This window comes from Vipera ursinii, assembly GCF_947247035.1.
Source record: "Vipera ursinii genome assembly, chromosome: Z".
Taxonomy (NCBI): domain Eukaryota; kingdom Metazoa; phylum Chordata; class Lepidosauria; order Squamata; family Viperidae; genus Vipera; species Vipera ursinii.
The window spans coordinates 93,161,457-93,184,861 of NC_139517.1; the positions used below are offsets into that span (position 1 = coordinate 93,161,457).

Below are 23,405 nucleotides of genomic sequence, written 5' to 3' on the forward strand. Positions count from 1 at the left end.
GAGAACTGGACACAGAACCACTGATTGGTTCAAAATTGGGAAAGGAGTCTGGAAAGGCTGTGTACTGTCACTCTGCCTCTTTAACTTATATGCAGAGCACATCATGAGAAAGGCAGGGCTAGATGAATCAAAAGTTGGAATTAAGATTGCTGGAAGAAATATCAACAACCTAAGATATGCAGATGATAGCACTCTAATGGCAGAAGGTGAAGAAGAACTAAAGAGCCTCTTGTTGCAAGTGAAGAAGGAGAGTGCAAAACTTGGGTTGAAGCTTAACATTAAGAAAACCAAGATCATGGCATCTGGCCCTCTCAATTCCTGGCAAATAGATGGGAAAGAAATGGAGGTAGCGACAGATTTTATTTTCCTGGGCTCCAAGATGACTGCAGATGGCCACTGTAGCCAAGAAATTAAAAGACGCTTGCTCCTCGGGAGGAAGGCCATGGCAAATCTAGACAGCACACTAAAAAGTAGAAACATCACCCTGTTAACAAAAGTGTGTATAGTCAAGGCTATGGTCTTCCCAGTTTGCAATGTATGGCAGTGAAAGCTGGACCATAAAAAAGGCTGAGCGCCAAAGAATTGAGGCCTTTGAACTATGGTGCTGGAGAAACTCCTGTGAGTCCCTTGGACTGCAAGGCGATCAAACTGGTCAGTCCTGGAGGTGATCAACCCTGACTGCTCTTTAGAAGGCCAGATCCTGAAGCTAAAACTCAAATACTTTGGCCACCTAATGAGAAGGAAAGACTTACTGGAGAAGAGCCTAATGCTGGGAAAGATTGAGGGCAAGAGAAGAAGGAGACGACAGAGGATGAGGTGGCTGGATGGAGTCACAGAAGCGGCAGGCGTGAGCTTAAATGGACTCCAGAAGATTGTAGAGGACAGGAAGGCCTGGAGGAACGTTGTCCATAGGATCATGATGGGTCGGACACGACTTCGCAGCTAACAACAACAAATCCTATTATGTCCCAAAGGTCATAGTCTGCTTCCCTGGGGCTGTGGCTAATGACTCTTAGATTTTGGTGTTGATTCTAGGGATCTTTCTTCCTAATCCCAGTTTCCTGATTCCATTCTTTCTGACAAGATTATCTACATCTGTAATTTTAAAAACTTGGTTTCTATTTGGGACAGAGACACTTGGGGGCAGGGTTGGTTTCTTCTTTTAAAATCCTTTACGGAAATATCTTCTGCCCTTTTAATATTTCCTTCTCTGGGGGGACTACTACTACTACTAAAAAGAGTGATTGTATATATAAAAGATATCTTAATCAGGCCCTGAAGACCAACTGAGAAGAGAGAGGAAGGTTGAGATGGGAAGAGCAAACAGATTTGAAATGGAATGTGTGAAGTTTGCATGGGAATAGACAAGCAAAATAAGACTAACAATACGATTAAGATGATTTTTTTTAACAAAGTTTCTATAATGACACTGAAATCAAATTCTGCTGGCATAGCAGTTGTTGATTAATGCATGTTGATGCTGATCTTTGGAAGGTGTAAAATAGTCTCACTGGCAACGAGCACATCGTTGAAATAGGGGCAAACCCCCAGAATGCCCTTGAGCGTGCGCTCCATTATGCCTTGAAAAATGCCAGGGGTTATGTTAACCCAGAATTGCAGGCATTTTACTTTAAAAGCTCCCCTGTGGGTTACAATAGTCTTTGCCACGGCTGTGGCCTCATCCACAGAAAGCTGTTGGTAGACCTGAGCCAAATCTAATTTTGCAAAAATTTTACCACCTTGCAAGGATGCCACGATGTGGCTTACTACTGGTACCGGGTACACATGCTGTTTGAGTGCACAATTAATTGTGCATTTGTAATTAGCACAGATTCTGACCTCCCCATTGGCTTTTAGTGGTATGACGATTGGGGTCTCCCATTCACCCCCATCTACGGGCTGAAGTACCCCCTGATCTATGAGTTTATGTAACTCAGCGTCTATCTTGTGTTTAAGAGCAAATGGCACTCTATGAGGTTTAATCCTGACCGGTACTACAGTAGGATCTAGTTTAAATGTTATTAGCGGGCCCGTGTACGTTCCCAGACCTGAGTCAAACACATCTGCGAATTCCTCGCATACTGTCGCTAGACTCGTGACTTGCATCCGGTTGATTCCAGTTACTTGGATACCTAGTGCATCAAACCTGATTTCTCCATCTGCCAGCAGGTCCAGATTTGTCCATTTTTTTGTTCTGAAGAACTAATGAAAAAACAACTAGATTTAATGAAAGAGGATTTTGATGAAGGCTGAGAAAAGGCTGATATTAGCCATGGAATAGATGTCTGTTGCCCCCTTGGGACAGGATTGTAAAATCCAGTTGATAACTCTCAACTCAATTGGGTTTGATGTTATTACACCAATCTCCCTGATATATACAATTTCTAAACTGCTTGATGCTGTGACTGAAATGGTGCTGGAATTTCTAAAATTTATGATAATTGGAAATTTTAATCTGCTTTTTCTGGCCATTGGTTCAGAGGTCGCTTGTTAACAACAACAACAACGAGTTGGAAGGGACCTTGGAGGTCTTCTAATCCAAACCCTTGCTCAGGCAGGAAACCCTATACCATTTCAGACAAAAATAAGGGATTTTCTCCTTATTTATTTATTTTATTAGATTTATATACTGCCCTTTCCCGAAGGATTCAGGGCGGTTTACAGGGTATTTTAAAATCAAACCAATACAAAATACAAAAGTTAAAAAACAATTAAAAAAGATTAAATTATCCCTAAAAATAAAAACCCCAGTTAAAAATTCTCAGCCTGGGCCGGAGAGCTCAAAGAGCCAGGTCTTTAGTTCTAGGTTGCTTCTCTCCTTGATTAGTTTTCATCATTTGCTTCTTGCCCTACCTTCAGGTGCTTTGGAGAAAAGCTTGACTCTCTTCTTTGTGGCAAATTGTGAGATATTGGAACACTGCTATGATGTCACCCCTAGTCCTTCTCTTCATTAAAAACCTACCAGTAAACGTCCTTTATATGTTTTAGCCTCCAGTCCTCTGATCATCTTTATTCTTCTCTCTGTATTCTTTCTGGAGTCTCAACATATTTTCTACATTGTGGTGACCAAAACTGGATGCAGTATTCCAAGTGTGGCCTTACCCAGGCATTATAAAGTTGTATTAACACTTCATGTGATCTCGATTCTATACTGCTGTTAATGCAGCCTAGCACCATGTTGGCTTTTTTGATAGCTGCAACACACCACTGGATCATATTTAAGTGATTGTCCATCAGGATTCCAAGATCCCTCTCACAGTTACTACTATTGAGCTACTATTAAGTTAATGGTTACTATTAATATGGACTCAATAGAAGTGGTCATACATTATACTTTTTTTCTCTCTCAGCTTTGATGATAAAATTTGGAGTTGGGGAAATATTATTGGTCCCTTGTAATAGTCAATTCATTCTCTGCTCATTTTAAAAGATTTCTATACAGCTGTTCACTAATGAGGGGGGAAAGGAGATATTTGATTGGCCAACCCAGTACCAACATACAAGATTGGGTTTAAAAAGAAATTTGGAATTGTTTCTGATGCTCTGATGAATGGTTCAACTGAGGTCTTAGTTGGCACTTCAAACAAGGGGACAGTCTTGTCCTCAAATCACATCATGCCTATATGGATTATTTGTTTACATTTACAGAAAACTCCTTGAGACAAGATGATGATGATGATGACGATGACGACAATAATAATAATAATAATAATAATAATAATAATAATAATAATAATAATAATACCCCCAGTGAGGCACTACCTTGATGTGGTTGTTGGGCTTGTGTACTCTGAGGAAGATGAGAGCTATGCCAGAGTTTCAACCATACTCGACAGCTCTCATCAGAGGAGTCAGACAAAGAGTGTCTCTCCCATAAAAAAATATTGTGAGATGTAAATTTCAGAATACCAGTTCGGAGGTCGCCTGAGTTAACAAGGTCCGTGCTAGATGTTGGAGTTCCTGGATATCTGGTGAAAAATGGATTACAGGACTCAGGACTTTGGCTGAGCAACCAGGGCCAGCAGATGTAGAACTACTGGAATAAAAGGTGTTTACCCATCGCAAATACACAGTGATTGAAAAAAAAAGAAATAATGATCTGTTATTACAGATCAAGTCCAACAAGAAGAGGATATCTAAAACGAATGCACCAGTTCTAGAAAGAACAATATCCAGAATCAGAAATAACCAAACAAAGACTAGCAAATCAATGCCAATTTATAATACGAAATAAAGTATTCACAGAAACAGAATTGGACGAACTGGAAAGGTTTACCCAGGTCAAAAAAATCAAAGCCTTGCCAGAAGTAATTCAGAATGTAGAGGAAAACCAGGGGGAGTTGGCAGTGAAGAAATCCAGCAGAGATATACAACTGTTCTCATTTGGAAACCAGACACCTCTTTCTCAGGAAGAACAGAGCACTCTAAACTAAAGAAATAAAAGAATTGAAACAAAGAATAACTTAGTATCTAGAACAGCACAAAAACAACAGAATAAGGCTGCCTGCATTGAAGCTTGTTCCAAAGAAACAGCTAGCACAAGCATTAAAAGATGCAAATGCTGCAATATCAAGTATAAGCACCAATTCACTGCAAGAAACAAACCAACTAATGTACAGCACAGCTGCAGTTATAACTGAATACCTGGGATGCAAAATCAACAAAGAAGAAAAACAAACAGTGCACCACAAAAATGGAAGGTTAGACTAGAAAATAAGATCAGCAAGTTAAGATCACATGCAAGCAAGCTAGAACAGATGAAAGAAAAGAAGCTGAAGAACAAGACCAAAGAATACCTAATCAAGAAATACCACTTAGAAACAAGGAAGATCAAGGAAGCACTGGAAATAATAAAGCAGCAAATAACAGCTATAGCCAGGAAAATCAGTAGATACGAAGCTCAAATTGCAAATTATAGGCAGAACCTTCCAATTTCAATCCAATCAGAAACATTTCTACCAATCCATCAGTGGAGAAACTGTAATGAATCAGTCAGTACCAGACAAGGAAGAAACAGTACAGTTCTGGAAGTAGATATGGGATAACCCAAAGAAACACAACAAGGATGCGGATGCAAATAAAACAGAAGTTGAAATGAAAGAACTAGTAATAACAACAAAAATGGTAGAAAAAAGAGCAAGGAAGATCAAAAATTGGTCAGCACCAGGTGAACATGAACTGCATGGGTTTTGGTTGAAACATCTAAATGTTATATACCCACTCATTGCCAAGCAGTTCAACAATATACTACAAGGAGGAGAAATTGAAAAGTGGCTAACAACTGGGAAAACCTACCTAACAATGAAAAATCCAGCACAAGGGGCAACACCAGGCAACTACAGGCCAATTACCTGTTTACTAACAACTTTCAAATTGCTAACTGGTGTGGTAGCTGATGCAGTACAACTGCATCTAGTTGAAAACAATCTCTTTCCACCCGAACAGAAACTGCCCCAAAAGCAAGAGAAACAAAAGATCAACTCCTAATAGAAAAAATGATCTTGGAAAACTGTAAGAAAAGGAAGACCAACCTGAATGTGGCATGGATTGACTACAAAAAGGCATTTGACTCTCTGCCACATGACTGGGTAATCAAGTGCCTAGAAATAACAGGAGTCAGTAGAAACATCAGAAAATTTGTGCAAAGATCAATGGCACAATGGAAGACACAGTTGCAGGTCAATGGTGAAAGACTGGGAGAGGTTAATATCAAGAGAGGAATATTTCAAGGAGATTCATTATCTCCACTACTATTTGTTATTGCACTGTTTCCTCTGTCAACAATACTGAATAACTCAGGACATGGCTATCAAACATCAAAAGATTAGAAAAAGATTAGAGGTGAATACATCAAGAATGTGAAGATCTTAAAGTCCAAACTCAATGGAGGAAATACCCTGAAGGCAATCAACATCTGGGAAATTCCAGTCATTAGATACACAGCTGGAATAGTGGACTGGACTCAAGCAGAACTAAAAGCAATGAATAGGAAGACCAGAAAAATAATGACAATGAATCATGCCCTTCATCCATGCAGTGACATTGACAGACTCTATCTACCAAGGCAAATATGTGGACATGGAATGCTGCAAGTACATTAGATGGCTGAAGAAGGAAAAAATGGCTTTGGAAAAGTATCTGAAGTACAATGATGAAGATGCACTGAAATTAGTATATCAGGAAGGCTTACTGACTACTGGAGAGACCAAACTGGCCTACAAGAAAGACCAAATGAAGAACAGAATAGAGGCATGGGAAGACAAAGCACTACATGGCCAGTACATTAAAAAAAATAGCTGGGAAAGCAGATAATAACAAGACCTCGCAATGGCTATGTTATATACTGGGTTCTGTGCTTGACTGAACAGATGAGGCGAGTGAGTTCAGCAAGAGTCATTCTTTATTTGCTTACAGGAACTGAACTGAGAAACAGGGCTGTGAATGCAGATATTTATACCCTGGCCCCTAGGTGGCGGCCAATAGGTTTAAAGCGGCCAATGGGTTTAAAGCAACCTAAGGTAAAGGTTCCCCCGCACATGTGTGCTAGTCGTTTCCGACTCTAGGGGCCGGTGCTCATCTCCGTTTCAAAGCCGAAAAGCCAGCGCTTGTCCGAGGACGTCTCCGTGGTCATGTGGCCGGCATGACTAGACACCAAAGGCGCATGGAGCGCTGTTACCTTCCCACCGTTGTGGTCCCTATTTTTCTACTTGCATTTTTACGTGCTTTTGAACTGCTAGGTTGGCAGAAGCTGGGACAAGTAACAGGCGCTCACTCTGTTACGCAGCACTCGGGATTCGACCTGCCAAACAGCTGACCTTCTGATTGACAAGCTCAGCGTCCTAACCCACTGAGCCACCGCGTCCCTTTAAAGCAACCTATTGCCACCCTAAAAGCAGCCAATGGTGGCGCTGGAGACGGGTTGTCTGAGGAGCTGGGAGCCGTTAGCCAGCTTCCCTGCTTAAGCAACCTTCCAGCAATTAACCCCACATGATACTCTTTGGTAAGACAAAGCCCAATACATTATACCCCTCCCCTCTATAATGTACACACATTATAGTAACAAAAGGAATGATTACAGCAATTACATAGTTAACAGAGATACAATAGTAGTATGCAAAAGTACATGTTGTTCCGTATTTTGCTAATACAGAGGGTCTCCTGGCTAGCAGCAATTCAATGACACATGCAACATTATAGCTCAGTTATTTTGGAACAAAATCTTGTAAATACACATGAGCTAACCCTCGTGGAATGACTGGGAGAGCCGGGCATTTCCCGGTCTACCAGCTTTGCCGCCGGGCTGGGTAGACCAGTGTCCAAGTGAGACTGGCTGACTCAGAATTCTCTGGCTGGCCATTCCAGGTCGGCCCACCGCAGGCTCTAATCCTTCCACAGAGTTAGCACAGCAGCTGCAGTGTTTGTTCAGCTTGCCCATTACTAGATGGATGAAATGGAGCTGATGTTGCATGCCTAATGAGGTTTGCCTTCAGGAAAGCCTGAAATTCTGCAACAGTGAATTGGGCCCCATTATCGTACACAACGATGTCCGGTAGCCCGTGCATTGCAAAGAGTTTCCTAAGCACCTGGATGGTCCTAGCAGTAGTCATATTCGCGATTGGTATAATTTCCAGCCATTTAGAGTGGCTGTCGACCACTATAAGAAATAGCTGTCCCTGAAAGGGCCCAGCGAAGTCTATATGAATCCTCGACCAGGGTGTGTGTGTCTCCTCCCATCTATGAACAGGAGTGTGTGGCATTTCAGGCCTAGTCTGCTGACATGTGTAACAACCATGTACTTGAGCTTCAATGGCTTTATCTAATCCTGGCCATCATAAATAGCTTCGTGCCAAAGCTTTCATGCAAACAATACCCGGGTGACCTTCATGAAGCGATTGCAATACCCTGTCCCTCAATGAGGTGGGAACAATGACCCTGTTCCTACATAGAATACAACCCTTATGAGCTGAGAGGTCATGTCTCTGTGTGAAGTAGCTTTGGAATTCAGGTCCAGGGCTTTTTTTCTAGCCACCCCATGTGCACCCAATATAGCACTCTGCCTAAAATCTTGTCTGCCTCCGTTTCTGCGGCTATGTCTCCTGCGTGGAGGGGAAACACTGGCAAGTCCTGAATGGACAAAACGTGGGCCAATGGGGCCGGATTTGGCTCAATTTGAGGCAGTGGAAGCCTGCTCAGGCCATCTGCATGGCCCATATCCTCGTTGGGTTTGTGAATTATCTTAAAGCTGTATGCCGATAAAAAAATGGACCATCTTAACATTCTAGGGGATAAGATGTGGGGTGTCTGTCAGTCTGTAGTGAACAATCCCAATAGCAGGTTATGGTCTGTAAAGACCGTGAAGACCCTGCCATACAAGTAGTCATGGAATTTTTTTACTCCAGCTACTATGGCCAATGCCTCTTTATCAATTTGTGCGTAATTACGCTCTGCGGAGGACAGTGTACTGGAATAGAAAGCAATTGGGGTTTGAGTCCCATTGCTCTCCAAGTGGCTTAGAACAGCCCCCACCCCATATGGGGATGCGTCACACGCAAAGCACACCGACATCGACTCATTAAAATGAGCGATCATAGAACTGGCAGACAGTAGGCCCTTCAATGCCTTAAAGCTGCTTTCATGAACATTGGTCCATTTCCAAGCAGTATTTTTATCCAAGAGCCGGTGTAACAGCTGTGCCACTGCGGCCTTGTTAGGAAGGAACACATGGTAAAAATTTAGGAGGCCTAGGAATGCCTGAAGCTCTCCCTTTGTTTTGGGGCTGGGTGCCATCTGAATGGCTTTCAATTTCAACTCAGCAGGGTGGATGCCATCGGCATCGATACGGAAACCCAAGAACTCAGTTGAAGGGACTCCAATGCTACACTTGTTTTTCTTAAGTTTAAGGCCCGCTTTGTGAAGTCGTTGAAGAACGACTCGGAGCTTCCATGCAAGCACCTCAGTGGACTCACTGGCAATGAGCACATCGTTGAAATAGAGGCAAACCCCCAGAATGCCCTTGAGCGTGCGCTCCATTATGCCTTGAAAAATGCCAGGGGTTACGTTAACCCAGAATTGCAGGCATTTTACTTTAAAAGCCCCCCTGTGGGTTACAATAGTCTGTGCCATGGCTGTGGCCTCATCCACAGAAAGCTGTTGGTAGACCTGAGCCAAATCTAATTTTGCAAAAATTGTACCACCTTGCAAGGATGTCAGGATGTGGCTTACTACTGGTACTGGGTACACATGCTGTTTGAGTGCACAATTAGCACAGATTCTGACCTCCCCATTGGCTTTTAGTGGCATGACAATTGGGGTCTCCCATTCACCCCCATCTATGGGCTGAAGTACCCCCTGTTCTATGAGTTTATGTAACTCAGTGTCTATCTTGTGTTTAAGAGCAAATGGCACTCTATGAGGTTTAATCCTGACCGGTACTAGTTTAAATGTTATTAGCGGGCCCGTGTATGATCCCAGACCTGAGTCAAACACATCTGCGAATTCCTCGCATACTGTCGCTAGACTCGTGACTTGCATCCAGTTGATTCCAGTTACGTGGATACCTAGTGCATCAAACCAATTGAGCCTGATCAGGCTCGTTCGTTGACCCCCTACTACGACAACATCCAGGTGCCCAGAAAACCCCTTAAATTTGACAGTCAGTGTGGCCTCACCTTTGACTGTGACTCTGGCATTCTGGAAGTCGGTCAGTATAATGTCAGATGGTCTAAGCTTGGCCCATCTCCTGCTGTGATTGCAGATGAAATTAAATGTCTCAAGTGATATAATGGAGACGGCTGAGCCCGTGTCCACTCCATCTTGCAAGGGACCCCTTGGAGCTCCACCTGAAGTCTAAACTTCGGCTTAATAGGACGGCGAGCTCCCGTGTGGCAAATGCTTCTGCTATTCTGCCCCAGGGCCCTGGTACCTCTCCTAATCAGAATGTCCAACTGGCGATTCGATTGCAGGTCCTCCTGGTGACCTCTGCAGAGGGACGCGATGTGGCAGGTCTTCCCGCAGGCCCGGCATGTGGCTGTCTGGAACCCACAGTGCATGTGTTGATGGCGGCCACCACACCCTGGGCACCTAAGGAAGGGATCTGCTTTGTAAGTTGCCCCTTGTTGCTTGTCGCTGTGACACTGTTGGTCATTGTGCCTATGAAGCTTGTCAACTTCCATGTTGTCTTCAGGGTCTTCCATGTGTTCTGCGTCCTCGTGGTGGACAGCTTCCTTGTGCTGTGCTGTTTTGGCGGGTCACATGGCTTGTACAGCCCTGCCGGTGGCTTTGTCTGCCATGATCTCTGTCTGGGAATGACAGGGTCTATTTGGTGAAGAGTTTTTCCTGTAACTCTCGAATCCGAAGGCTGCAGATGAGCCGGTCCCGAAGCTTCTCCTCTATGTCGGAGAACTGACATAGGCATGTGGCCTGCCGCAATGAATTCAGATGCTGTTTCACTTTGCTGCTCTACCCTCTGTTCGAATGCATGGCACCAAACGATTACCAAAAGCTTGGGCTGGAAATGGTCACTGAGCTGTTTCTTCAAGTCCGTGAACGTTACGGACTCCAATGGCATCGGCGCAAAGAAGTTCTCCACGATGACGAATGTGGCTGGGCCACAAACACACAGGAACATAGCAGCCTTCAGGCCATCCTTGGCAACGTGATTGGTGGGAGATAGTTCTCGACCCTGGATAGATACAAAGACCATTTTTCAGGATGAGCTATATCAAATTCTTCCAGCTTTCCGACCTTCACCATTTCTGTTGGTCTTCACGGCTGGGGCTCATTGTCTTCTTAACCGGTTCTTCCGTATGCCCAGGGACTGGTCCTCTGGGCGCATGGTCACTAGCATGGCTGTGCTAGACTGACCATAGGAGGGAGGGAATTGCTTTTTCCCACCAGGCGTGTTCCGGTCTTTCCCCTAGTGACTCTCAGCTCTGTTGGAGGAGCAGGATCCCATGCTTGTCGCCAGTGTTATATACTGGGTTCTGTGCTTGATTGAAGAGACGAGGCGAGTGAGTTCAGCAAGAATCATTCTTTATTTGCTTACAGGAACTGAACTGAGAAACAGGGCTGCGAATGCAGCTATTTATACCCTGGCCCCTAGGTAGCGGCCAATAGGTTTAAAGCAATGTATTGCGACCCTAGAAGCAGCCAATGGCGGCACTGGAGACGGGTTGTCTGAGGAGCTGGGAGCTGTTAGCCAGCTTCCCTGCTTAAGCAACCTTGCAGCAATTAACCCCATGTTATACTCTTTGGTAAGACAAAGCCCAATACATTACAGGCTAAGAGCAGGAAAGTTGAAGAAAGAGACTGAGGGACTAATTCTGGCTGCACAAGACCATGCCTTAAGGACAAATGCATGTTGTATCGTCGGGTGCTGGTTGGGCATGGCCGCAGTGGTAATGGCAGACTGGGTGGGACTAAAAAGTTCAATTAATCAATTCCAACTTTGCGAGATCTTTTTTTTCCTGTGAGAAGTTGAAATTGATTGATTGAACTTATTCTTTTGGTCACGGTGGCAGAAACAGAAAAGGTTTTATAAAACCCAGCTGAAGGCCTACTAGGACTGGGGCGATGGCATGCATGCCCACAGAGAGGGCTCTGTGTGCCACCTGTTACACCATGCCATAGGTTCGCCATGACGGATCTAGAGATTCACTGGAAGAAAACAAAAAGCAAGCACACCTGAGCATAGTAAAAGGTCTATATTAAAGATTACATTGTGATAATTAGAGTAGCAACTTATAATTATTTTTATATTCTTATCACATTTACAGATAGCCAGGTAAAGGTTCTGATATAGGTGACCTATTCCCTACTGGGCAGGAATGGGCTGGAGGAAAATTGAAGAATCATTGAGAAGATTATGCAAGGCAACTGTCATAAAAAGTCACTTGGATATCTCTGACTTGGAATCTGGATATACAGATTCACTGGAGTTCAGTGAGACACAGTCTAGCAAAGACATGTCAAACACAAGGCCTGTGGGCCAGATCTGGCCCACGTGGCTGCTCTGCAGACAGTGAGGGACCAGCCCCCTCTATCCTGGTCCTAGCCAAGTCCAGCTGTACACTGATTTACAACTTTGTGGCAGCTATCTGGGTTGGAATGCAGTCAACCTTAGATCTGTGGGGCCACCCTGGAGACAGCGAGGAACTACCCCACTGCCTTGGCCCCACACCTTGAGTGCACACACAGGAGGCAGCAACCATACAGGAGCTGGTGTCCTAGGTGAAAGGGAAGATCAGAACAAGGTCAGCCTGTGGGGCCTGTGCCAGCCCCTATGCACTCACTGCCTCCTCTGCACATGCCCAGGGGCAAAGCCAAGGTTGTGGGGGAAGCCCCTCGCTGTCTCCAGGGCAGTCCCACAGGTAGGATATAAGGCTGACTATATTCTGGCCCAAATGGCTGCCACAAACTCGTAGATCAGTGCCATGTCCACCACCAGCATCCCCATGCCCCACTTGCCAGCCTGGTCTCCCAGGCCATGAGGGCTTCCCTTTCACTGTTACCATCACTGCCCCCACATGGCAAAGCCACAGCCACCGGCTACATGGCCACTGGCAGTACTGCCAACCTCTCCTCCCCCTCGTCCCTTCCTGGGTGTAGAAGAAGGGAGAGAGGGAGGGAGAAGGAAGGATCTGGGAATGAGGTGGGAGGCAGGTAAGGAGGGAGGGAAACAAGAAGGAGATGGGGAAAAATTCCAATTCCATCTTCTTGAGTACAGGTTCTCCACAGGGCTGTGTCCTGAGTCTCCTACTGTTAACCTTGATGACCCACGACTGCTGTGTCTAATCTGCTACAAATCATATTGTGAAGTAAGCAGATTACATGGCAGTAGTGGGTCTTATCCAGGATGACAATGAAGATGCTTATAGGGAAGAGGTGAAAGCTCTGGTGGACTGGTGCAATAAAAGCAACCTGGTTATAAATATTGATAAAACACAGGAGATCATTGTAGATTTCAGAAAGAGCTGGCATAGTCATACTCCACTCAGTATCAAGGATGCAGCTGTAGAGGTAGTCAGCAGTATTAAATATCTGGGGGTGCAAATAACTAACAATCTGAATTGGTCTCTCCACACGTCTTTAGTGAAGCGTGCAAATCAGTGTCTGCATTTCCTGCATCAGATGAGGACAGCACATCTTTTTCCTTCTGTCCTCACCACCTTTTACAGAGATACGATTGAAAGCATTTTAACAACTGCATCACTGTCTAGTTTGGTGGCAGCAATGCTTCAGTCCATACAGAGAATGGTAAGGACAGCTGAGAAGATCATAGGAAGCTCGCTCCCTGGTATTCAGGATGCTGCTTATAAGCACTATGTGCTTAGAGCTCAAAGCATTGTTAGAGAACCCACACATCCACTTTACAGTCTGTTTCTGTTGCTCCTCTCTGGGAGGAGGTTTTGAAGTATTTCTAGCAGGACTACCTGATTCTGTAATAGCTTTGTTCCCTATGCCATCCATCTGGTAAACTGCCAAAATTTGTTTTTCTTGCCTTGCACATGTATACATAACCCGAACTAGACTGTTGTTTCTCTGTGTCATATAATAAATGTAGGTATATGCATAATTCTGTATTTATTTATTTATTAGTGTCATATTTATGTAGTATATATATATTGGAGGTGGTGACCCTTTGAGAGCTGAATGCAACAAAATTTCATTTTAATGTATGCCGATTAGTGTACATTCAAAGTGACAATAAAGTTATTACTATTAAGTTATTACTATTACTATTCTATTCTATTCTATTCTATTCTATTCTATTCTATTCTATTCTATTCTATTCTATTCCATTCCATTCCATTCCATTCCATTCCATTCCATTCCATTCCATTCCATTCCATGGGATGGGAAGGAGAAGCAGGGAAGGAAGGGAGGGAGGGAAGAAGGGGAGAAGGAAGGAAGGAGATGGGAATGAAAAGGATGGAGGCAGGAAAGAAGGGAGGAGGGAAGGGGAAAGGGAAGAGATGGGAATGAGAAGGAGGGAGGCAGGGAAGGAGGGAGGAAGGAAATGGGAATAAGAAGGAAGGAGACAGGGAGGAAGGAAGGAAGAGAAGGAGGGAGATTGGAATGAGAGGGGGGGAGGGTCTGAGGGAAGTCCTACCTTAGGACTTGGCCACCTGCTGCCCTTTCAACATCCCCTTGCCCACCACTCGTCTCTCCTGGTGGCCTCCCATCCCATCACTATTACAAAACCTCACACAAAGCAGAGTGGGCCTCCCTCTGATCCATGCACTTTGCCCTCCCATACCCACCATGAGCAACTTGGCCAAGGAGAGCAAGCACAGCAGCAACAGCCTCAGGGAGGAAGTAAGGGCAGCCGGGTGTCCCCTCGGGGAAGATGGGCTGGACTGGGCTGGGCTGCAGGGCCCCAGGAGCTCAAGGGCTGGGCTGGCACTTGCCCTATGCTGCCCATGGCTTCGGGCAGCCCACACCACTATCCAGGGTCATCTGTGTGGCCTGAGAGGAACGATCAGGCTCCTCTGGTGGACTAAGTTTTGGCATTTACCCCAGTCTTGCCTTTCTCTGCTGGAGATCTTCAGATCCCACTTTCCAGCCTGACCTCTGCCCCCCCCCCTGCAGGAGGCAAAGGACAACACTGCTGCATGTGGAAGTGTGGAGGAGAAAATATGCAGGAAGCAGTTTCCTCTGAGTTCAACTTCTGCCTTGTCAGAACTCTGGCAAGGAGGGGGTGGCGAGGGAGCTGCATGAGGGACGGCTGCTCTAACAAGCCAGCATCCTTACCATACACAATTGGAAATGAGGATTTCCTTTTGAGAACGGTCAATCATACCTGGACTTGGAGAGATAGCCCTCTTCTTCCTCTGTGGATAAAAGTTCCAAACTTGGAATGCGGTGTGTGTGCTTGTGCACAAGTGCTTGGCTGCCAGCAGTTTGAAGAGGCAAAGAGTTTGAGACAGCGAATTGTATCCACATTAGGTTAGCTGGCGTGACTTGTTCCGTCCCGACCCAGCCATTCCAAGTCAGCTGCACCCAGTGAGAGGCATCGAGTCAGCCATACCCACCCAGCCACATTCATCTTGTCGCGGTGACCAATTTACTGGTCCCTTGCGGGCAACCATAATGCTGATGCAGCCCTCAATTAAATTGAGTTTGACACCCCTACTCTTGCATGCTTTTCCAGGAAGCATTTGAGTCCAAGAGTGTCTTTGCACAATTCCCTCTTGCCAATTATCTCACCTAATCATTTATGCCTTGGTAACTTGAATTATTGCAATGTACTCTACATGGGGCTGTTTTGAATAACATTTGAAGCTAAAATTTATTCAGAATGCAATGGCACAGCTAATGTGCTGCCCAAGTCCTCCCCCCCCCACTGGGTAACTGAGTCCAACTGAAAAATAAAAAGTCCAAGAAAGCAGTCTGTGATTCAAATGGGTCAGGATACACAGCAAAAGCACACAAGGCACGGAACTGGGCACATTGCTCCAGCAACACTCAAGTCCTCAAAGCAGTTTTAAGTAGGCAACACCAGTGCAGCTCTTCATGAAAGGTGAGGTTGCCTCCTCAAGAGTAATCTAACTGACTGGCATTGTACCAGTCAGTTTGGATTAGGAGATGTGGACTTCATCTCCTCTTCATGCTAATAGGCAACAGCTGCTCCTTGTCCTTGCCTCCAGCCTCCTGGTGAACTTGCTGCCATTGTGGCTTGCCTTGCTCAGCCTCAGTCTGTCACTCGTCAGATCAATGCAGCTGAGGCTCCTCTGTCAGGCTAGGACTTTCTAAGCCCCAATCCTGACCAACAGCTTTGCACTTTCCTCTGCCAACTCAAACTCACCCTCCTCCTATGAACTCATGTCCAGAGAGGGGTGTGGGGACAGATCCATGACAGCTAGAGGATATTCCATAGCTTGACATGGTCAACAATAAAAGAACTACCTTAATCAATGAAGAGTATGTTGAGTTCATTCTGGTATTCTTTGGCTATCTCAATCAGCATGGATGATGTCTCTTGTTCTTTGGCCTTTTAAAATCAGGTTGAATATCTGGCATGTAGGGCTCTAATCTGCATTATTTTGTTATCATATAAATTGTACATTATTGTACAATAGTTTCATACTCTATTAAGTTTCCTATGTATGCTTAATGCTGTAAGCCACCTAAAGTTGATTTGAAACAAGATGGGTAGCAAATAAATTTAATGAATGAATGAATGATAAATAAATAAATAAAATAATAAATAAATACATAGACTGATTTCTTACATTGTTTGGCCAGATTTACTTCTAATCTGTTTGTCATAGTTTGATTAGAACCTTTGTTGTTTCTTCTTCTTGCCACATTTTTATAAGTATCCCATCAATTCCTGTAAACTTCCATTTGATAAAAGTACTGATTGAATTTCATATTTTACCAATAGAGGTTCTTATATAAATAGGGAGTATTTTCAAAAGTATTTTTGTTATAGGAAAAGCTGTAATATATTCAAAAAAGATATTTCTGGAGACATAACAACTTAAAGATGTATTATTAAGCAGTAATATATCTATATCTATTTTTAAATTCCAATGGAATCTGTTTAATGTGTAATAAAATTGCCTGTTTGTATGCATGCGTGCATACTGGTATCTTTTATAATTTGTGGTAGATGATTTATATATACCAGGTTGTATCATATAAACAAAAGGGTATAAAGGTATTGCCTGGATCTTCTAAGTTCAGAAAGTGTTTTAAGGGCCATAGGTTCCAAACCTCCGATTTAGATCAATCAATATACAGTATATAGCTTAGTAGTGTCTACACTAGTAATTATTAACCCTTTATTTTGCCACGTTGCTTTACCATTCTGTGAATTGTAGCCCCAACATATATGAAAGCACTGAACTGGAGAGATTAATTAACACCAGTTAGTAGCAATTCCAAGGTTTTAAATATAAATCTTTTCTAGTTTTACCTGAAAACATTAACTTCATTCCTTTAACCATAATCTTTCTCCAAATGACATGAGTGTACCATTTTATAGATTAGCAAGGCATACTGAACTCAGCAGCATAAATTACTAAAATAAGGTTGATTATGATAGAGTAAAACACATTTAAATGAAACTTTCATGTAAAGAAAGCAGAGTAATATGGCTGCTTTTTCTCATTCTTTTTAGCCCTGAAATGTTCTGTATTGAGCTTACATTTACACAAATTTTAGTTGTGTGGGCATGCTTTAATACAAAGCATTAGGTTGCAACCATTCACCATATTTTCCTAAATATCCTGAAAGAGCCTATGTAGGATCCTATGACATTATAATTAATAACAGTTGTTAATTATTTAATTATTAATTAAAATAATTCAAAGCAGAGTTGAGTAAATATACATTGGCCATAGAGCCAGGTTGTTAACCATGCCAATGACTATGCTCAGGATTAAACAAATAGCTATATATCTGAACTAATTACAAACCCATTAAATTATTTACTATAAACATGATATCAAAGATAATCATGGAATCAAACATCCAAATAATATCTCATACTATTACTTTTGCTAAACAACTGCCTTTCCAGGATCTCTACTATAGATCTTTTTATTTTCCATGAATTCATTTCTTTATCCCATCAGCTAACTTTTCATCATTCTTCTGTTTAATAAATCCTTTAAAATATTTTATTCAAATGACTGTTAGAGATTTCATAAATGATTAATCTCTACTAATGTTTTGGAAAAGGAAAAATGTATTGACTATTAAAACATGTAAGTGGAAGCCTGAAGTTTTAAATTTATTATAGCTCTGTATGTATGAAAGATGCTTTTTCAAAAAGACAGCATGGACTTTCTTGGGTTTTTTTCGTTTGAAAATGTTTCACCTCTCATCCAAGAAGCTTCTTCAGAACTTAAATTGTATTTTGGAAAAGGGACCTTTTGGACAACCATGATCTGAATTGTCAAGAATCCTTCTAGAGAGATACCTCTGTATAGATTATACCTGTTGATACTTTAATTATTAAGGCTGTGTATCTTTAAACTTTAAGATGGAATTTTATCAGATTCTGCTGGCCATATCTTTTGAGTTTAAGAAAATCACACCTGTCAAAAATCTTACTTCTGTACATCTGTATAGGAACTATAGAGTAAGCCTGTGCCTTCTAATTCAAAATTTGCATAGCTGGCTCAGGAATTCTGGGAGTTGAAGTCCACGAGTCATAAAAGAGCCAAGGTTGCCTATCCCTGGTCTATGGCTATACATAATAGATTAACAGAGTATAAACTTTTTCATAAGGCCAAAATAGCTTAATAAACACAGCCACAGGACCACACAAAAATTCTTCACGACACTAGCCCTCAGTCAAGAAAAACAGATGAGCACCATGCCCTAGAGTTGGACATGTCTAGATAAAGAAATCTTTACCTTTATATTTCTGGTACTTGTTTTTTTTACAGTAAATTACTATTTATAATTTCTTCAAGACTTTTGAAGAGTAAAAGTTCAGATGTACATTTAATGTACCTCGGTAGCAATATGTTATTTTTTAATACTCAACCATTTCCCCTTTCCCAAAAGAATGATTGTGGGACCAGAACAACTAGAATATTTTTCACATGCCCAGAAAGCAAAAGCCTTCAAAAGAAGTGTAACAAGTGGAAATCAATCAACATATCTTTTTTTAGTATGAAGAAGGTAATAAAAAACTTCAACTAGCATTATTTGCCTACTGTAATTTTAGTAAAGTTTCTCTTTTTTAAGAATGTGTAAAATTAAATCATTCTCAAAAGCATAATATATGCTCTGCAGCCAAAGATGGAGAAGCTCTATACAGTCAGTAAAAACAAGACCAGGAGCTGACTGTGGCTCAGACCATGAGCTTCTTGTTGCAAAGTTTAGGCTTAAATTAAAGAAAGTAGGGGAAAGTGCTAGGCCAGTCAGGTATGAATTAAATCATATCCCTGTTCAATATACAGTAGAGGTGACAAATAGATTTAAGGAATTAGATCTGATAGACAGAGTGCCTGAAGAACTATGGACAGAGGTTCGCAACATTGTACAACAGGTAGCAACCAAAACCATCCCAAAGAAAAAGAAATGCAAGAAAGCAAAATGGCTGTCTGAGGAAGCTTTGCAAATAGCTGAGGAAAGGAGGGAAGCGAAAGGCAAGGGAGAAAAAGAAAGATATGCCCAATTAAATGCAGAATTCCAAAGAATAGCTAGAAGAGATAAGAATGCCTTCTTAAATGAACAATGCAAAGAAATAGAAGAAAACAATAGAATAGGGAGGACCAGAGATCTTTTCAAGAAAATTGGAGAGATGAAAGGAACGTTTCATGCAAAAATGGGCATGATAAAGGACCAAAATGGCAGGGACCTAACAGAGGCAGAAGAGATTAAGAAGAGGTGGCAAAATTACACAGAAGAACTATACAGGAATGAGCTTAACATCCCTGACAATCACAATGAGGTGGTCACTGACCTCGAGCCAGACATCCTAGAATGTGAAGTGAAGTGGGCCTTAGAAAAGCTGAGCAACAACAAAGCTAGTGGAGGTGACAGTATTCCAGGTGAGCTATTCAAAATCTTAAAAGACGATGCAGTAAAAGTGCTACACTCAATTTGCCAGCAAATTTGGAAAACTCAACAGTGGCCACAGGATTGGAAAAGATCAATTTACATTCCAATTCCAAAGAAAGGCAGTGCCAAAGAATGTTCAAACTATCGCACCATTGCACTCATTTCTCATGCTAGTAAAGTTATGCTTAAAATTCTACAAGCTAGACTCCAGCAGTATGTGGATCAAGAACTACCAGAAGTACAGGCAGGATTTCGAAGAGGCAGAGGAACTAGGGATCAAATTGCTAACATACGCTGGATCATGGAGAAAGCTAGAGAGTTCCAGAAAAACATCTACTTCTGCTTCATTGACTATGCTAAAGCCTTTGATTGTGTGGATCATAACAAACTGTGGCAAGTCCTTAAAGAGATGGGCATACCAGACCATCTTATTTGTCTCTTGAGAAACCTATATGCGGGCCAAGAAGCAACAGTGAGAACTGGACACGGAACCACTGATTGATTCAAAATTGGGAAAGGAGTCCGGCAAGGCTGTATACTGTCGCCTTGCCTATTTAATTTATATGCAGAGCACATCATGAGAAAGGCAGGGCTAGATGAATCAAAAGTTGGAATTAAGATTGCCGGAAGAAACATCAACAACCTAAGATATGCAGATGACACTACTTTAATGGCAGAAAGTGAAGAGGAACTAAAGAGCCTCTTGTTGCGAGTGAAGAAGGAGAGTGCAAAACTTGGGTTGAAACTAAACATTAAGAAAACCAAGATCATGGCATCTGGCCCTCTCAATTCCTGGCAAATAGATGGGGAAGAAATGGAGGTAGTGACAGATTTTATTTTCCTGGGCTCCAGGATCACTGCAGATGGGGACTGTAGCCAAGAAATTAAAAGACGCTTGCTCCTGGGGAGGAAAGCCATGGCAAATCTAGACAGCACACTAAAAAGCAGAGACATCACCCTGTCAACAAAAGTGCGTATAGTCAAGGCTATGGTCTTCCCAGCTGCAATGTATGGCAGTAAAAGCTGGACCATAAGAAAGGCTGAACGACAAAGAATTGAAGCCTTTGAACTCTGGTGCTGGAGAAGACTCCTGCGAGTCCCTTGGACTGCAAGGCGATCAAACCGGTCAGTCCTAGAGGAGATCAACCCTGACTGCTCTTTAGAAGGCCAGATCCTGAAGCTAAAACTCAAATACTTTGGCCATCTAATGAGAAGGAAGGACTCACTGGAGAAGAGCCTAATGCTGGGAAAGATTGAGGGCAAGAGAAGAAGGGGACGACAGAGAATGAGGTGGCTGGATGGAGTCACTGAAGCAGTAGGCGTGAGCTTGAATGGACTCCGGTGGATGGTGGAGGACAGGAAGGCCTGGAGGAACGTTGTCCATAGGATCGCGATGGGTCGGACACGACTTCGCAACTAACAACAACAACAAAAGCATAATTAAAGGGGAGGAGGTACAGGCATTCACAATTCCTATTGTTCTATTTTAATTTTTCTATAAAGGTATAATTCCATATGTTTTACCATATAAACCAGAAAAAGTAACAGATTATCAAATATCATACATTTAAATCATGTGGAGATCAATAGATGTACTGGAAATATAAATATCACAGTGTCAATCAATTTTTTTTCATCTCAAAAATCTTTATAAATTATTTGCAGGTATGAGGAAATATTTCAAATGAAGAAGATGGAGAGAATTTAAAATGAACAAACTAGAGAAGTTAGGGTTAAAATAATCTCATTACGATTTTGGAAATACAGTACAACCTCTGCAACATGTGATATACCTAAGAACATTTATGTATTTATCTATATTTTAAATGACTGGCAAACACATAAAATAATTCCTCCAAGATCACATTACCTTGATTTTTACAAAATATCTAAACAGAGAAGCCATAAAAGTTGATGGGGGAGGGGGGCTTCAATCATTTGGTAACTGCATCTTTAAAACACCTGTTTTTTAAACACTTGCATTGACTCATTGCCATCTAATTTTCACATTCAATTTTCCCAAATATGTTTCAAGTACCAGAAATGAACTCAAATGTAGTGCAAACCAAGGCCCTTAAGTATAATCTTCCAAGATCACTACAGAATAAAAAAATCATATCAGCAGAAATCATATGATTATTTTCCAGCAATAGTATGACAGTAGGAACATGCATCCATGACATCGCTAATTTGCACCTTTGAGTTGGTATTGCTGTCCTTTGGTAAAATCAAGTCTAAGAAGGATTTTAACAGATCTTCTCGTTGTAACATGGATATAACCCTCTTCAGCAAACCAATATCTTAAATTTGCAGCTAAGAACTCATTGATTTGGGTAACTAAGTGGATTTGGAGCAGCTCAGCCTATGGGGCTTTCTTCTAAGCAGACAAGCTACTAGACAAGTTTATTATCATAACCTGTAATGGTTTCCCAAACCCACTATTAAAAAAAACAAGAGAGAGAGGGGGGGGGACAGGGAGAGAGAGGGGGGGAGAGAGAGGGAGAGGGAGAGAGAGAGAGAGAGAGAGAGAGAGAGAGAGAGAGAGAGAGAGAGAGAGAGAGAGCCTCTCCCCCAACCCCAACCCAAGAATCATTCCCAGAATGACATGACATTCAACCCACAAAATATTAGATTGGAAGGAATAGAACTAATAAGAAGCTGAACATAAGAGATGTTTAATATCTATATTTTATTGATAAATTACTCTGAATTTCCTACCTGAGCTGATCATGCTGTGCATTCTTTCCTGAGCCAAGAGCTCATCGCGTCTTGAAACTCCATCTGAGAAAAAAACAATTCACTCTCATAAATTGTCTGCAGCATGTTCCAATCAGTCTGCAGTTCAGCTACATGAAAGATTCATCACCAATCGTTCAGAGATGTTGGAAACAAACCTTTCTCTGGGATTTAAGCAATATTCATAGTACAACTTGCCAAAATGAATATATATGAGCTACTTTTATACAGACAGATTTCTAAGTTATCAATCCAGTTCCAATTATGATGAAATCCAGCTGTAAGACAATTCAATTTGTTACAGAAGAATAAAGTCTCTTTCTCTGTGTGCACGTATTTGTATGTATGTATATGTGTGCATGTGTGTGTTTGCATATGCAAATGAGAGAAAAATAAACGTTATTATGTACCTTAGTTGTGTTCTGCATTCAAAGAGCAGGTGGAAGGAAGAAAGATAATTTTTTCTTTCAATTTATTCTTAGGAATCAAATGAGAGAAACAAAGCCACTGAAATCCAAAAACTAGCAGGCATTTTCTAGGGATTATATTCCCTATGGAATTCAGTTTCAATTACTCTCAACCCTGGCACATGTCATTATCCCCAAGTCCAATGCTTCCCCTTCCTCTTCCTCCTCTTGTTCTGTCTTTGCCTTTCTGCCTGCTTCTCTTCCTCTCCTTGGCAAAATTGGCTGGAACTAGTGAGTGCTCATTTGCATACAGATCAACAACAGCAGGGCCCGCAGGCAACAGAAATAGAACAATGGCTGGTCTGAGCCAAAAATAGGTCAAGCGTGGCCTGATGATCGGAGCCTGCATGAATGCATTTAAAAATATTTCAGCAAACCCAGCTGGCCGTTCTCTGTCTTAAAAAGCTGCAGGTCTCCAATGTAACCCCTCAGAAACAATTCTTTGTCCCAATGCCAAAGCAATGCATTTCTCTCTCTCTCCCCCTCCCTCTCTCCCTCCCTTTCTCCTTTACGCTCTCTCTATATTTGCGTGTATGTTTACATTTTTAAATCTGCTTATGCATGTGATGGAGAGGGATCAGTATTTCCCTCTGGTGGATGCTGAGCTGTTGTGACAAAAGAGTACAAGGGAAATAGATCTGTGCAAGTTCAGAAATAACACTGTGGAAGCTTCTAGTC

General features: G+C 42.3%; 1 protein-coding gene across 1 annotated transcript in view; it reads right to left on the bottom strand.

Moving 5' to 3' along the window:
• The window catches only part of LOC310650412 (histone deacetylase 9-like), a gene marked incomplete at both ends in the record, with an annotated part of 104,019 nt that extends 81,672 nt beyond the window's left edge, over positions 1 to 22,347 (bottom strand). The window contains 2 exon segments of the mRNA XM_083379396.1: positions 22,243 to 22,320; positions 22,323 to 22,347. Coding sequence (XP_083235522.1) covers positions 22,243 to 22,320; positions 22,323 to 22,347 — 103 coding nt within the window.
• Positions 22,348 to 23,405: the final 1,058 nt, after the last annotated feature.